Here is a 13,999-nt window from a genome sequence, read left to right as displayed (position 1 = left end):
GCTTGAATTCATTGGGGCCGGGACAAAGTTTTATGGGTGGATTGTGCGTCTGTGTTTATGACCCTCATTATCCTTCTTATGTTTAATAATAATTAGTTTACTAATATGCCTAAAAGAAGGTGACCACAAATACAGTCAGTATTATAAATGATAAAAGCTGCATATACTGTTTGCTACTCTTTTTTTGTAGTTATTATTTTTAAAGCTGCAATCCATAACTTTTACCTCTCTATCCCCATCTATTTAAAACATGAAATTACATGTACTTACTGTATCTTACATGGGTTAAAGTTAAAGGTGCATTGTGTAACTTTAAGGAGGATATCCAACTATATTATCAGCGAAGAAGACCTTGCAAAATAAACTGTATTGTTTTATTACCTAATGAGCCGTTTTATCTACATAAACCATGGGTCCCCTTACATGGACGTTGCCATTTTGCGGCCCTATGTTTTCTACAGTAGCCCTTAATGGACAAACTGCTCTATAGAGCATGTTTTGTCATTACGTTGTCTCAGACAACGGCATGTTTGTCCTTTTGCGGCTACCGTAGCTTCACTATGCGCTTCGAAAGGAAGAAGGCTAGATATGTACTGAGCCATTGGTTGCAATTCACAGTCTCAACGCTAAATACTGCCAAAAATTCAACACACTGGACTGTTAAGGGCGTGCTAACATTATTTCAACCAAACCACGGCCGAGCACGTTTTATCCCCAAAGTCAAAAGGTTTGTTTAACTAGTGCGAACCAGTTCCTTTGTAGCTTTGTAGCGTTGCCAGGCACGGTTTGGTCAATTGCGCCCTGGCCAGCTTGCAGAGTCAATTGCGCAACCACTCCTCTTTATCTGCCTTCGTAAAAACCTTCTGATGGGTTCTGCAGGGTTACATGAATGCCTTAGTTGCACACGTGACAGATCAACTAAGCAATATAAAAGGCAAGTGAGAGGGCAGTGTGTCATCGCACACAAAAACAACTAAGAATAAAAATACACAGACTTAACATCACAATGGGTTCCAGTGTTAAAGGACAATTTTGGTATTTTACACTTAAAGCCCTGTTTTCAGATTGTTTATGATGAAATAGAACGGGTTTGACTGAAATTTGGACATATGATGCTGGCCCGAGAATTTTCGGGTGTTTGTTGTTTCACCTCCCACCTCTACAATGGCTGTATAGGTGCACTGGAACAATCCTTCCTAAAATGCATTAAACTTTTGTTTACAAAGACGTGAAAATCAACGAGTGGTCAGGGGTGTTCACTGATATGCTCACACAAAAATCGCTGCAAAATATGCTTTCCAACAGGTGTTTTAGCATTCGTTGTAAACTTGCGGACCTATTTTTCCAAACGCATCACACCCGTACATTCTTTCGTTAAGAGCTTGAATAATAGACACTCCAGCCCAGTTGGTGGCGATAATCCGCCTTTGCCAATTGAAAGAATACAAACAACATTCCCTGCGCAGAGTAATACCTCACAGCACATCTAATACAAGTCAATGGAGTTGGACAAAACCTACGATAAAACCTGTTGGAAAGCATCTTTTGCAGCGATTTCCGCGTGAGCACATCAGTGAACACCCCCGACCACTCGGCGAGTTTCACGTCTTTGTAAACGAAAGTTTAATGCATTTTAGGAAGGATTGTTCCAGTGCACCTATACACCCATTGTAGAGGTGGGGGGTAATAGAACAAATACCCGAAATTTCTTGGGGCAGCCGCATATGTCCAAATTTCAGTCAAAACGGTTCTATTTCATCATAAACAATCTAAAAACAGGGCTTTAAGTGTAAAATACCAATTTTGTCCTTTAAGGGAGCCCTTTACTTCCTGTTTTCTTTAAAACAATTGCATCCTAGTGACGAAAGTGTGTCTGGACTCTGATCAGTCAAAGTACAGTGAGTCCCTGCTTCTGGGGGAGTATGGAGGGGGGGCAATTGTGCTCAGGCACAGTTTGATTGGGTAAGGTAGGATACTGTATACTGTAAGTGCGCACTAAATTAGGTCAAACTGAAACTCATGTGAAATCATACTTGAGACCTTAAAAATTTTTATAAGCTTACCATTGCTATTTATGTAAAGTAGGCAGTTTTGAACACTGATTTTTTATGCATGCTCAATAACAAGTTTTTTAAACCCAAAAAGTTATGGCTTGCAGCTTTAAGCAATTATCTTTTTTAATGGGTAAACTAATGAGACTTTGTTGTGATCTGGTTTTGCTGTAAATGATCTAGTTAATATGAAAGTATTGGTTGCTTACGCTTTGCCTCTTCATGTCGGACCACCATATGTCCCTGGTTCATGAGCCTCTCTCATCTCCGGGCCCCAGATAGCATTTCTGGGGCCCCTCCTCACCACATTCAAAAGATTTAACACTGAATTCACACGCACCGCTTCTGAATCACAGCTCCACACACATTCAGTAAACGTGATATAATTTCCTACTTAATGTTCCCTCAACCAAACAGTGACTGTGAGAATCCAAAATTGTTAACCATCAGAAGGAACGTAGGGTTCAACCACATCTGAAGAAAATATTAGTCTCGCTCTCTCTCTCAGTCTCGCTCTCTCTCTCTCTCTCTCTCTCTCTCTCTCTGATACTTGTGTGAAAATTAGTCACTGGTGAGAGTTTTGTGGTTTCTTCTGCCTGGTGTGAGCCTGGACAGATAGCATCACACAACAACATCCACCAAGCAGCAAGCATACAGTTCATCACTCAAACCCGGTTCATTTTAGAGTTGAGCTTTTAATTTTTTGTGACATAATTTCCTTAGATCATTTTATAAGAAGTACACCAGAATGAGTAAATGGATACTCTTGTAAAAAAATAATGTGGTATTACTATAAATACACATAAGGATGATAACAAAACATGCTACCATCACGAAGTGGTTTTCATAAACGTTTTCGTTAAATTTAGAATTTAGTTTTCTTATCTAAAAATAGAATAAATTAGACAATTTTGTGTGCTCTCTCTCTCTCTCTCTCTCTCTCTCTCTCTCTGTTGCTCTCTATCGTTCACTTTTTCTGTGGTCTATAAGATCTGAGGAATGGGGGGTATTGAGTTAAAACCCACAACCCTTAAACCACCAGCCAACCCAGCGACTCCAGTCAGCCTAGTGTGGTCATGCCATACTTAATGTTTGTGTATAAGGAAGGCCGTGTGTGTATGCAGTAGATAACTTTGCAGTATTAAGAGAACAAAAACTGCTTTCAGTCTACCGTGTCTATGTATGCATATAAAGCCCAATTATCTAATTTATTGACATTATTAAATAATGCATAAATGACATCCAAACCCATATAAAGTCTCATATAACCATGTTCGTTTTATGAATCTGATTCATTTACGATCTATAACTTACACGGTAGTCTTTTAGCTGTTATAGGTGCTATATCACACCTTAACCGCCATTCGACTTCACACTAAAGTAAAATCCACACGTTCCCACCATAACGCTGCTGAAGTATGGAATCAATTGTCATTGGTCGTCGGTGTAAACGACATTTTTCCCATGCAGCGTCTGGTTTGAGATCCAGCTCGTCGCAGGCATGTGCGTGTTTCCCACATCATTAATGTAGCGCACCACTCTGCCGTCGCGCTGTATTTAGTGGTCGCGAGCCCCGTGGAGATAATGAGAGCCAGCAGCTCTCTGTTGATCACACGCTTTCAAGCGGGTCCTGTACTTGATGGTTTTCATCGCTTTAAATTCTTTCCAACAATCAAAATTAGCGTGTTGTTAGCGGGTGGTAATGACAGAAGATATGCCCGCAATGGCACTCAGGGGAGCCTGTGTTTTTGCAGAAGTGCACGTGTAAATGGACAGTTTTTGTGATCATGCTGACAGTATAAGTAAAAGGGTTGTTGATTTAGGGATGCAACAGCAGAACATCTGATATTAAGATAATCGAGATGGAAAATTGAGTAGCATGTTGAGGCGAGAAAAGCAAATCTGACTGGAAAACTTCAAAAACTGTAATAGACTATGACATATAAATGTTGAGGATTGGTTGTGTAATGGTCGGCATGTGGAGCAGTCTCCAATCATTGAGTTAAAATCTTGTTCATTATGGACTTATTTATTGTTTTTCCAAATTTTTATTAGTTTTGTGGGCTGCTGGTATTTACCATAAAATTCACCAGTGTGGTGAAGTTGGTTTGCCTATCGTTGTTTTTTATAGTGAAACTTTTGGTAGACCAGCTAAAAAAATCAAAGGCGGGCTGTTTCACTTTCAACTTCAGGCCTATAACACTTACTAAGTTTGCATCTAGCCAAGTTCACATAACATCCCCGGATATGTTCTTGATCCACCCATTTTATTGAGGATGCATCAGAAGGTGACTTCTGTGGACCAATGGCAGCCAAGTTTCCCAGAATGCTTTTCGCATCAATGGCAATGGAGCTGGAAACCTGCACAATTTTTTAAATAATACTCTTTCTGTGTAATAAAATGCAGTTTTAAGAGCTATATAGTCAAGAATATAGATGAAAAAACTTCTAATCTGTAGTCAGTTAGTAAAGATAGCCCCTATATTAAAATTTGTGAGTTTCAGGTGATCAGCAGGCGGTCAGCGCCATGTACACCATCGAGGGCATCCTCACCTCGGCAAGTCTATATGAAATTTGCCACTGGCTCAGTCCAGTTGCTGTGCCCTTAGGTGTCTGATGCTCAAACATGAAATATTCCCTTTGGATATACATTGTACATGTGCTGGTCATATAGTTAGTATACCATCAAAAAGTTCCATTCAAAAGTAAAACTTGTATATTATATTCATTCATTACACACAGACTAATATATTTCAAATGTATATTTCTTTTAATTTTGATGATTATAACTGACAACTAAGGAAAATCCCAAATTCAGTAGTAAAGGAAATGATATTATTGTGAAAAGGTTCAATATACAAAGGCCTTTAAATGGTCTCTTAGTTTAGTTCTGTAGGCTACACAATCATGGGGAAGACTGCTGACTTGACAATTGTCCAAAAGACGACCGTTGACACCTTGCACAAGGAGGGCAAGACTCAAATGGTCATTGCAAAAGAGTCTGGCTGTTCACAGGGCTCTGTGTCCAAGCACATTAATAGAGAGACGAAGGGAAGGAAAAGATGTGGTCGAAAAAAGTGTACAAGCAATAGGTATAATCGCACCCTGGAGAGGATTGTGAAACAAAACCCATTTAAAAATGTGGGGGAGATTCACAAAGAGTTGACTGCAGCTGGAGTCAGTGCTTCAAGAACCACTACGCATAGACGTTTGCAAGAACTGGGTTTTAGCTGTCGCATTAAGCCACTCTTGAACAACAGACAATGTCAGAAGGGTTTCGTTTCTGGACTGCTGCTGGGTGGTCCAAAGTTATCTTCTCTGATGAAAGTAAATTTTACATTTCCTTTGGAAATCAGGGTCCCAGAGTCTGGAGTAAGAGAGGAGAGCCACACAATCCACATTGCTTGAGGTCCAGTGTAAAGTGTCCACAGTCAGTGATGGTTTGAGGTGCCATGTCATCTGATGGTGTTGGTCCACTGTGTTTTCAAAGCAGCTGTATACCAGGATGTTTTCATGCCTCCTGCTGCTGACCAACTTTATGGAGATGCAGATTTCATTGTACAACAGGACTTGGCACCTGCACACAGTGCCAAAGCTACCAGTACCTGGTTTAAGGACCATGGTATCCCTGTTCTTAATGTTGTGTTTAAACAAGCAGGTTTTTGCATTTTATATATTTTGTTTTATTGTATACATTAAAATCATTTAAATACATTAAACATCCTCCCGCTGGCTTTCTTGGTATTGAGAAATGGCCCAAGACTCAAGTTAGCTTTAATGTACTCCCTACTGAAAAATCCAGCTAAGACCAGCATAAGCTGGTGACTGGGTTTGGCTGGTCTCCCAGCATGGTTTTAGTTGTTTTGCTGGTGTAGCAAGCAGGTCTAGCTGTGTTTTGGTCACTTTTTAAGCTGGTCTAGCTGGACTTGGCTGGTTTGGCTGGAAGACCAGCTGACCCACCAGCTAGACCAGCTTTGCCAGGCTGGGAAGACCAGCTTAATTAAACCAGCTACTGCCATCATAAACCAGCTAAAACCAGCTACCAGCTTATGCTGGTCTTGGCTGGATTTTTCAGTAGGGCTGTACTGTATGAGTATGTGGCTCAGTGTAATATTTGGGTTCTGCATATTGTGGTATTATACTGTAGCCTGTGAGAACAAGAGAACATTCAAAAAATGTGTTTTCCTAAAGCTGAGGAGCCACTGAATTATAAACAGATTAGTTAAAGGAATAGTTAACCAAAAATAAAAAATAAATTGTTATTTATTTACTTACCCTCAGGCCATCCAATATGTTGGTGACATTATTTCTTTAGTAGAACAATAAAGAAGATATTTTGCAGAAACAGTAAATAGTTTCCGCCACTTTGATATTTCAAAAAGCAGAAATATCTAATACAAAAGTAATTCCCACGACTCCTGGTGACATATTGGTGACACATTGATGTCTTGTGAAGCCAATCAAGTTTTTTTTTTTTAAGAAATTGAACGTTATTTACAACATTATTAGTGTTAATGCAGAGCCTTTGCTAAACATGAGCCTGAACTTATTCTTGTGGTATTTGGTGGCAATTTAGTGGAAGGGTAAAGTGCACTTTTGGATATATACACAGGAAGGATATACAGGAAGTGCGCTATACCCTCCTGCTCTATAGATGGCACTGAGAGGCTGGTTTGCCATCCGCCACCAAACACTGCAGAATTACATTTTATTTTAATTTTCAAAAAGAACAACAAAATTTTTGTGTTAACTGTCCTTTTAAAGTTTATACCTTGTAATTAAGGTGAATGTATGAATCCACACACAAAACATTTAGAAATGCCTGATTTGATAGGCCCATCTAAAAGTGTCAAACTCTAACTTGGCTTTGGGCACAGCAAGAAAATGGAGAAAACAACTCCACAACGTGTCAAGTATCTACATACTTTTATGAGGAAACAGTCATAAAGACTTTTTTCTGGCTTTCTTATTATGCCAAAATTCCTTGGTATGCTTATAAATTTATGAGATCAGTCAATGTGAAATGGTATGTTTATATATTTTTGTCTGCAGCAATTATATTGTGCTTTTAAATAACTGAGGAATCAATGTTTTTCTAGATTCAAATGGCCATTGTTTTACCACAGTAATAAAATATACCCCCCCCCCCCCCACTCTCTCTCTCTTTCTCTCCATCTGTCTCAGGTTGTCAAGCTACTGAGTAACAAACGTTCTCAGGCAGTGGGGATTCTTATGTCCAGTCTTCATTTAGATATGAAGGACATCCAGAATGGTGAGTGTCTCACAGAATGTTTGGCATAATATCTAAATCCAAATCATATCAAGTAACTGGGTCATTCTACAAAAAAGGTTGAAATGCTTGTCCTTGCTTTTGCAGACCCCTTAATCATTTAATTTGACCCAATAATCCCATAATGATATATATTTAATAAATATAGACTGTCTTTAAAACGATGAGAGAGTTTATGTATTTAATTTTCTTTTTTTCCTTTTTTTAAACTTTTTTTAAATGTCTGGTCCTGATAATTATGGCCCTGTCCCTTTGATCATACATGGAAGTTGAACTGTGAACTTATTATTTAAAACCATGTTTTTTATAAAACAAATCTAATTTACATTTACCTTTAACCCTGTATGAATTTACTACAACACTGAAATGGTAAAAATACACTATTAATATGAATAATATCAAATAAATATTTGTCCCCCAAATTTATGACATTGGTGTTACCCTACCCAAAGCACCTTTATTTTGAAACAATGCATCAGCTCTTTGAAGTTTTTAATGGGTCAAGAGGCCAGTGGAGGAAGGCAAAAGGTTTTTGAGATGTCTTACTTTATTTGTCTAAAATATCATGATATATCTAAGAATTTTGAGATAAGATTTTTTGGATGTCATTAGTGTTTTTTTATAGCTGGGAGTGTTAAGATCTTTACATAAAAATATATTATACTGAATAAGTATTTGATTGTTACATCTCTGATGAAATAGCACATGGCTAATGGCAGCCATTTGGTTAAAACATTATTTTTTTCCTGTAAATTGTCATTGGTGTTACCATCATTGGTGTTATCATCATTAGTGTTACTTCTCTAATGAGTACTTCCTAAGCACTATTCCTTTAACTGACCAACATAAAAGCATAAAAACAAAACAAGATGGAACATTTTATGAAAGCTTGTAAGTTTTATCATATTCATTATCTATTATTATATTCTAATTTTGTCATTGGTGTTACATTGGTGTTACATTGTGTCATTGGTGTTAAACCAAGTTTTGGTGTTATGAATGTATTTTCTTGTACTTTCTAGTAATATTTTGTTGTTGATATGGGATGTAAGACATCAGGGGCGGAGGGGGACCCAAAAATCTACTGGGAAATTTCATAGACCACCAAAAAAAAAGGTTCCCTGTAAATAAGCAAATGCTGAAATGTAAAATTAGTTTTAGGTAAGCTAAAGCTTAATTTGGTTGCAAAGCAGTTGCTTATAAAATTATTAAGCCTGTTTGGAGAGAGATGTTTAATGTGACAAACTGTTGTGTGATAACGAAAATATAACGAGGCTTAGACTAACTTGCATGTTCTGAGCAGGTGTTGTCAGTGAACAGACTGTAAAACTGTTGGCTAAGTTACATACACTCATGAAAAACTGACGCTGATTATCTGGGAAACATTCTATAACAGCAGTCAAGTTGTCATTGTTTGTGTCAAAGTTGTGCATTTGTTGTAACATTAAAACAGGAGATCAAAGTGACGCTCAGAGCTCCATTCCTCTGTGGGTGTGCGAGGCTATGCTTTTTTATTGGTTGTTGCGTTAAATCTTACCCAGATACAACATTGCTATTTTCTGATTGGCTATTGTGTACATAATGAACTGTATTGTTTTTATTACCTGCGAATGTGACGTTTTATCTATATATGCCGCGTGTCCCCATAAATGAAAGTAGCTGCCATGTTTCTACATTAGCTGTTCTACCAAGTGCGTTTTGTCCCTACGTTTTCTCAGACGACGGCATGTTTGTCCTGTGGCAGCTACCGTAGCTTCACTATGCATTTCGAAATTCAGGGGTGAGCTGTGGATTGAGCTGTTGGTTGCAATTCGCAATCTCACCACTATATGCCCCTAAAAACACACACTGGAGCTTTAAGAACAATATTGGCAGCAGTTATTTATCAATTAATGAAAAAAATAATAATAAGCATAAATAAATGCTTATATATTCAGATTCTTGTTGAGCCCCTTTTTGGCATTTTAAAGGGCCAATTCAGGTGTGCAGATTGGGCGCACTCACATTATCCAAACCAAACCAAACCATGCCCCAGCGCGATTGTCACCCCTCCCCACTCCCCCAGGTGCTCGCACTCACAGTGTACTTTTTATCGATCTGATTGTATGGCAACCAGGTAACTTTTTACATTGATCCAACAATTCTTTTTTTACAGTGCAGGAGTTCTCACAGTTCTCAGAAAATCCTCTCAGCTCCCAAACGTCTCCCCAGCTTCTGCTTGGTCTCATGTCAGCACATGACCTCTCTTAGGGGTCAAATGTGATGTCACAGCCAATTACGAGTCATTATTTGCCTCTGTTTATATACTCACTGATTGTGTTTGAAAGCTGGGAGGGAGAGGAGGTGGTCTCGGAGTTCAAGAGTAGGTTGAGATAGATCTTAATGGACATAGTGATTTAGAAGGCATCATCCTTCCTCTTCTTTTCCTCAGTTTCTTTACCCATAGTTTCTGAATATTCACTCAATGTTCCTCATCTCTGCTTAAGATATTTTCTCATCTGTCTCTGGGGTCTTTTTTTCTCTAATTTCTCTCTCTCTCTCTCTTTGTCTAATCTATGCCTTGTGTTGTCATCACCACATCTACTCATTCGTTCCATTGAATTGACTGAAAAGGATATGATGCCATTTCTTCTCATCATATGTTTGGGAATGTTAGTCTCATCTCTCCACAGTCAGAACCATGCAAAACTCTTGATTTTGAATTTTGTGAGTGGGAGAGGGGTCACTGATCTGAGTTCATGACTGAGAATAGCGTACAATAGTAAATGGGCCAAACACAGAGAGTGCATTTCTTTATTGGGATGAGCAGTAAATGAATAAGGGCTGGTGTTTTGTTATTTGTTTCACAGACATATTTTCGTATTGTTTGCACAGAACTTTTGTCCCCATCTTTTCGAGATATCTCCTGCTTGATCATTTGTTTTTTCGCTTTACTTCACTTCCAGTAAATGGAAAAAGAAACACAGGAAAAGGAAGCTTTGAACATGTGTAGAGTATATGACTCCAGCATGAATTACAAATAAATATAAATAAATAAAATAATTAATAAAAAAAAAAAGAATATAAATACCATTGTACATTACTTCATGTATTTTGTTTATATCAAGTACTACCATCTCACTGAAAAAAATGATTCATTGAATTTAATCATTTTTTTTAAGGTAAGTGGTTGCGATCAATTTATTTAAGCTACATTTAAACAAAAGTTTTATATTTTATTTTACTTTACTAATCTTTTTTGTTTAAATGTAGCTTAAATAAATTGATTGCAACCACTTACCTTAAAAAATTGATTAAATTCAATTAATCATTTTTTTCAGTACCATCACTGAAAGCACCAATATACTTTTTTATGTGGACATTATGTGTTTAAAAATAGAGTAATGGCACAGTAAACCTTCATACTTTTTCTTAATGCAGAGATACTGTCGTATAAATATGTACAATAGTATAAATAAGAGTTCTCTATTCTCTAGCGATGTCACATTTTTAGTCATTTTATGTTGCTTTTTAAGCCGGCAGCAGACTGAATTCTGTTTTCTTTTAGTAACATTTCTTCATGCATAATTTCCCTCCAGTTAAAGACAGTCCTTTGCAACAACAATCCTTTGTTAAATTCTGTTTTTCTTTCTCCGTTTTAATGAATCAGCAAGGCTGGATGCAGTTTTAAAAACCACAACATATTATGTGAATGGATACCTAATATTATACGCATACGCACACACACACATCCTCAGTTAGCCTTTAACTGGTGACATTTAAAGACATTTTTACTGGCTCTTTGAGACTTTATGGGCTTCTCCTCCATGTTTTATTCAGCTCAGTACCCACAATTCTGTACTGGTTCTCAGAGAAATTCCACTTATTGGGGGAGCCAGTATGTTTGGCCAGAGCAAACCGCCGAATAGAAACAAACAGTTTTTCTGACAGTGCTATTTACCCTGAATCAATACATTCCTCAAAATCACGCATGACCACACTGACCTGGATCAGGCCCTTTGAGGAAATAGTAAGGATTGTTGTGAGTTGGTTTAATTGCAGAGTTTAAAGGTTCATCCAAAGTTATTAGGACTTTTTTACAGTTTGCAGTGGATGAGGGATGAGAGAGGAAACAAGAAGAGAAGAGAGGAAAATGAAGGAAAAGCAGAGAGGAAATGAGAGGATAGGAGGAGAGGAGATGAAATGAGAGGAAATGGAGAAGAAAGGAGAAAATTAGAGGAAACGAGAAGAGGAGAACAAGAGAGGAAATAAAAGGAGAGGTAAAAGATAGAAGAAAATGAGATGAATGGAAAGGAGAGGAAAGGTAGAGAGGAGAAGAACGACGGGGAGGAGAAGAACTATGAAGATGAGAAGAAGAGAGGAGGGAGGAAAGTAGGAGAGGAGAAGAGAAGAGAGGAAAATAAAGGTAGAAGTAAAGTGGAAAGAGCAGAAATTAGGAAAAGATAATAGGAAACGAGAAGTGGAGAAAAGAGTTGAGGAGTAGAGCATACAAAAAGTCGAGAAAAGAGGAAAAGAGCAGAAGACACAAGAAGTATAGAAAAGAGAAGAATATGAAAGGAGAGGAGAGAAGACTGAAGAAAATGAGAGAAATGGAAAGGAGAGGAAAGGTAGAGAGGAAAAATGATAGAGAGGAGACGAAGAGAGGGGGAAGAGTAGGAGATGAGAAGAGAGGAAAATAAAGGAGAAATAGAGATGAAAGAGGAGCAGAAAAGAAGAAAAGAGGATAGGAAACAAGAAGTTGAGAAAAGGAAAGGAAACAAAAAGTGGAGAAACGGGAAAAAGAGAACAATAAGTGGAGAAAAGCATAGAAAAGAAAGGGAAGTGAAAGATGAGAAAATAGAAAAAACAAATAGAAACAGAAAGGAAAGGAAATGCAGAAAGGAGAAGAATGATGGAGAAGAGAAGAAGAGAAGAAGAAAGGACAAAAGAGGAAAATAAAGGGGAGAGGAGAAATTAGGAAAAGAGGATAGGAAACAAGTGGAGAAAAGAGGAGAAGAGAAAGTGAAAGAAACAGAGAAGCAGAAAGAAGAGGAAAGGTAGAAAGGAAAAGAATGATGGAGACGAGTAGGAAAGGAGAATAGAGGAAAAAAGAAGGGAAGTAGAGAAGAAATGAGAAGAGGAGAAATTAAGAAAAGAGGACAGGAGAAATGAGGAAAAATAGGATAGGAAACAAGAAGTGGAGAAAAGAGAAGAGAAAGTGAAAGAAACAGAGAAACAGAAAGTAGAGGAAGGAGAAGAATGATGGAGACGAAAAGAAGAGAGGAGAGATGGGAAAAGAGAAGAGATGAAATTAGAGGAAAAGTAGTGAGGAAAGGAGAGAAGAGGACATGAGAAGAGGAGATGAAAGGAACGAAAAGGAGAAAACCGGGAGAAAAAAAGAAGAAGAGGAGGAGAAACGAGAGAAGGAGAAAAGAGGAGATGAGGAAAGGAAACAAGTAGTGGAGAAAAGAGTGGAAAAGGTGAGTATAGAAGACAAGGAGATTAACGGAGAGGAGAGGAAAGGTGGAGAAAAGAAGTAAGATGGAGAGGGGGAAAGAAGTGAAGAGTAGAGAGGGTAGAGAGGAGTACAGGGAAGAGTGGAGAACAGTCCTTCCAGAAAAACTTTTTTTTTGTGATTGTTGCGGCACGGTTTCTTAAAAAATGTGATGGATTATGCGGGATATTTATGAGATGAAATTGCGTAAACTTGCAAAAATCACGGAAACATGCAAAAATTGTGGGAATTTACAAAAACTGTTTGCAGCTATTCAATAATGTTCACGTCACATAATCACCTCACTTCATAATGTTCCCATGGAAACAGGGGACATGGCTGCGCTTGTGTGAAGTAAATGCAACATTTATATGTGATTTTTGCTACGCAAATGCGAGGATTATGAATTATGCAAGCTTCGCATATTTTTTGCGCATGGAAATCTGCAATTTATGCTGCGAAAGTGTGGCGTATTTGAAAAAATGCGGCCCTCTGCATAAAGATGCTCCTTACCATGTTTGAAAGATTCGCTCGCAATGCTAACCGGAGATAACTTACAGGCTGTTAGTCCGATCATAATTCTATCATAATAGAATTATGATAATGTCAGTCTTTTCTATGTCACCAATCCCAGGAAGTAAACTGTCGCCTACAATCCGTGTGTTTGTTGTAGTCCAAGAAAAGAGATTTACATTGGAGATGATAACTCGCATCATCGTTTACTTTGGGGTTTGTACCTTTTGCATATCGTTAAAATGTACTAATACACAATTACACACAAAAGGGACAATTGGTGCTCTTTAAATATTTTTAGACCCCACCCATCTCCCCCTTGTTTTGACTCCCTTTAGGGGTTCAATTCTTAATTGTTGGTCAGATCCCCTTAAACCCTTCCATAACTTGCATCCTGATCTAAAACTCTGTGCTGAAGCCACTAGCATTGAATTCAAGCCTCTCTGTATTTACACTGAATCGCTTTCTTTGTGTGAGCGTTCTCGTTTTCGCTCAGCTGGTTTTCATAAAATCTCACGTCCTGAGAGCTTCACAAGCGAAAACATTATGGCACAGGCAGCTCTTGCACAAACTTGGTGACAAGCCTTTGATTCTACCCATAATAGTCTCTGTGTTTCACAGTCATTTCATTGTTGCGTTGACGCCGCTGCCCCCCCCCATTGATTTATTTGT

At 38.1% G+C, this 13,999-nt stretch overlaps 1 protein-coding gene across 3 annotated transcripts in view; it reads left to right on the top strand.

Annotated features, from left to right (window-relative positions):
- The window catches only part of fmn2a (formin 2a), a 62,102-nt gene that overhangs the window by 23,289 nt on the left and 24,814 nt on the right, over positions 1-13,999 (top strand). For all 3 annotated transcript variants that reach the window (XR_012370412.1, XM_073869297.1, XM_073869296.1), the window contains exon 7: positions 7,236-7,323. Coding sequence is in view for 2 of the 3 variants with exons in the window: in XM_073869297.1 (XP_073725398.1) it covers positions 7,236-7,323 (88 nt within the window). In the remaining variant the exon portion in view is untranslated. The remainder of the gene's footprint in view (positions 1-7,235; positions 7,324-13,999) is intronic.

The sequence above is a fragment of the Misgurnus anguillicaudatus genome, chromosome 7, assembly GCF_027580225.2.
Source record: "Misgurnus anguillicaudatus chromosome 7, ASM2758022v2, whole genome shotgun sequence".
Lineage (NCBI taxonomy): Eukaryota > Metazoa > Chordata > Actinopteri > Cypriniformes > Cobitidae > Misgurnus > Misgurnus anguillicaudatus.
The sequence above is the reverse complement of the archived record's forward strand: the minus strand, read 5'-3'. Positions and strand labels throughout refer to the sequence as shown.